This window comes from Propithecus coquereli, unplaced genomic scaffold (assembly GCF_000956105.1).
Source record: "Propithecus coquereli isolate 6110/MARCELLA unplaced genomic scaffold, Pcoq_1.0 Scaffold557, whole genome shotgun sequence".
Taxonomy (NCBI): domain Eukaryota; kingdom Metazoa; phylum Chordata; class Mammalia; order Primates; family Indriidae; genus Propithecus; species Propithecus coquereli.
Genome location: NW_012151474.1, coordinates 1321508 through 1323876, shown reverse-complemented (window position 1 = coordinate 1323876; position 2369 = coordinate 1321508). Strand labels below are relative to the sequence as shown.

Genomic DNA, 2369 nt, shown 5'->3' with positions numbered 1-2369 from the left:
CAGACGATTCTGCGACATTTCGCACACCTTTCGCTGCAACGACACCCCGACAGGCAGAACCTCCCTCCCTGGACCCTTTCGGACCGCTCTGTCCTCCCTCAATCCCTTTGCGTTCAACAGTCCTGCAAAGTACTGCTCAGGACGACTTTCGGCTGTTTTCTCAAAAAAACTTGTAATTAAAGTTCTTTCAACAGGATTATCTTCCATAGACACCCAACCGACTCAGGTCTACGGTCATATGTACACACTTCCCCTCAACCTGAAGGCCAGATTAGCTGAAGTTACAAAGAGTGTGACAGCTTCATCAGAAGCAGTGGCGCCTGACACACAGCCGGGTCTCACCCCGGTCTTCAGGGATGCACCTGGTACCCCTGCAGGGGACAGGCGACAGGGCAAAGACAAAAGGGCCCAAAGAGCAGACAAAACTGCAAGGGAACCTTATTTTCTTCAGCCTTAAGAACCTAACAAGAGCCGAAAATCCAGCGGGTTCTCGTTGAGGGCTAACTCAGGTATTACTTAAAGACAGCAAAGACGAAGGAAGAAATTACCTCTTCACTTAAAGAAAAAAACTGGGGACCAGGCATTTTAATCACTCCAACCAACACCCTGGACGCACGGGCAGCGCGGGGCCACGGCCGTCGCTGGCTGCCGAGGGCAGGGAGTCTCCTGACGCCTGTCCTCACTCCCGACTTCCAGCTCCTCCTTTCCAGCTGCTGTGGCGACTGGCCCACAGCCCCCGGCTCCCTGCCCTGCCGCCCCCTGGTCCTGAGCGACGAGTGAATCACAGAGTCAGGCCCAGAGTCCTTCCCTCTCCTGCGCCGGCCAGCGCCCTGCTGCGCCATACTCACGTCTATCTCCCCATCGTCGATTTCTCCATCATCATCCTCCTTCTTTTTCTCCTTGGCAGCCTCCAGGGGTTCCTTTTCTCCCACACTTTGGGCACCAGCTGTTCCCTCCTCCCTGTGAGCACCATCACCCTTGTCCTCGTCGTCCTCGGCCCCGGCTTTCTCGGCCTCTTCCTCCTGGGCGGCGGGAGCCGGCTCCTCGGGGACCTCCTCATCATAGTCCAGCTCGTGCTCGTCCAGCTCCCTCGTGACCGAGGAGGCCTCGTCCCTGAGGTCGCTCGTCCGGTCCTCCTCCCCCTCGTCTCCTTCGTCCTCACACGGGGGGCTGCCTGGGCCCCTGCTCAACTCGTTGGCCTCGGAGTCCGGGTCCTGGGATTTGGGCTCGCTCGCTCGGTCCTCCTCGTCGGAGCGGTTGGCCTCGTCCTCCTGGCTCGGCCCCCTGGTTGCGTTTTCTTCATCTTCCAAATCAGAAGCCCTCCCCGCAGCTCCGTCCAAGTCCTGCTCAGACCCACTGTCCCTCAGAATGTCATCGTCTGAGAGCCCCTGCGGCTGCCCTTCGTCCTCTGGAGAGCGAGGATCCCGTTCAGGGCTCTCGGCCACATCCATCGGTACCCACAGTTCTGCAAAAGAAAGAGCGCAGAGTCACAGCATTTAGCAACATGACACGTCAACCCGTCCTGACCTTCCTGGCCCACGCTCCTTCCCGACCTGAAGGAGAAGCAGGACCTCCGCGTGCACACAGCGCTCTGCAGAGGAAGACAGGCCGTAACTCCACCGCGCGGGGCCGCATTCTGCTCAGCCGAGCTGGGTGTTAGGTGCCTCGTTTTTTGCGCTCTGTGGGAGTGTGGCGGGCCGGCATGCCCCTCCCCCTCTCAAGGGCAGCCCACACGGGTTAACAGCAAGTGAGCAGTAAGATATGGACTGCAAAAAATGTTGGATTCTTAAGAATATTTACTTCTGAAATTCAGGATAATTTGCGTTATGGAATGAGATAGCAAAATGGAAGGCAACGTGTGACCATTTTCCTGGAGTCACCCTAAGGATGCGGGGCCAGCTGTCGGCAGGGCCCAGGTGAGGAGCCCTTTCCTGACACCGAGCGCACTTCCCAGCGCAGGGCCTCCAGCCGTCCGTCAGGGCTCCTCGGGTGTTCTCGACAGACACGGACCCGGGGCCTCCAGCAGTGCTCAGAGGCCGTGTTCGTGTGACCAGAGACTCTCAGGCCACATCCCGCGCGGGTATTTGTTGTAGGAAAGAACACCGGCAGAAAATCGTACACATCCAAGTAGTGCGCTTATGCAAAAGACAGTGGCGCTGTAGAAGCCTTCATTTCTATTTTTACTAATCCAGGTTTAATTATACAGTGAATATTTTCTGGTTTTCCCACCTCAGAAACTTGGGACAGTGCACTGCTCCCTCTGTTTTAAGGGGGGATCGCACAAGGCGGGGCAGGAGCGAGCGCCAGCCCCAGCGGTGCACAGCAGACCCTGCCCTCCACTGGCACGGAGCAGGGAGCCCCGCCAGGCG

General features: G+C 58.0%; 1 protein-coding gene across 4 annotated transcripts in view; it reads right to left on the bottom strand.

Annotated features, from left to right (window-relative positions):
- ZC3H18 (zinc finger CCCH-type containing 18) overlaps positions 1–1461 on the bottom strand; it is a 71617-nt gene extending 70156 nt beyond the window's left edge. For all 4 annotated transcript variants that reach the window (XM_012657677.1, XM_012657678.1, XM_012657681.1 and 1 more), the window contains exon 1: positions 849–1461. In XM_012657677.1, coding sequence (XP_012513131.1) covers positions 849–1451 — 603 coding nt within the window. In that variant the 5' untranslated portion in view covers positions 1452–1461. The remainder of the gene's footprint in view (positions 1–848) is intronic.
- Between the last annotated feature and the right edge of the window lie 908 nt (positions 1462–2369).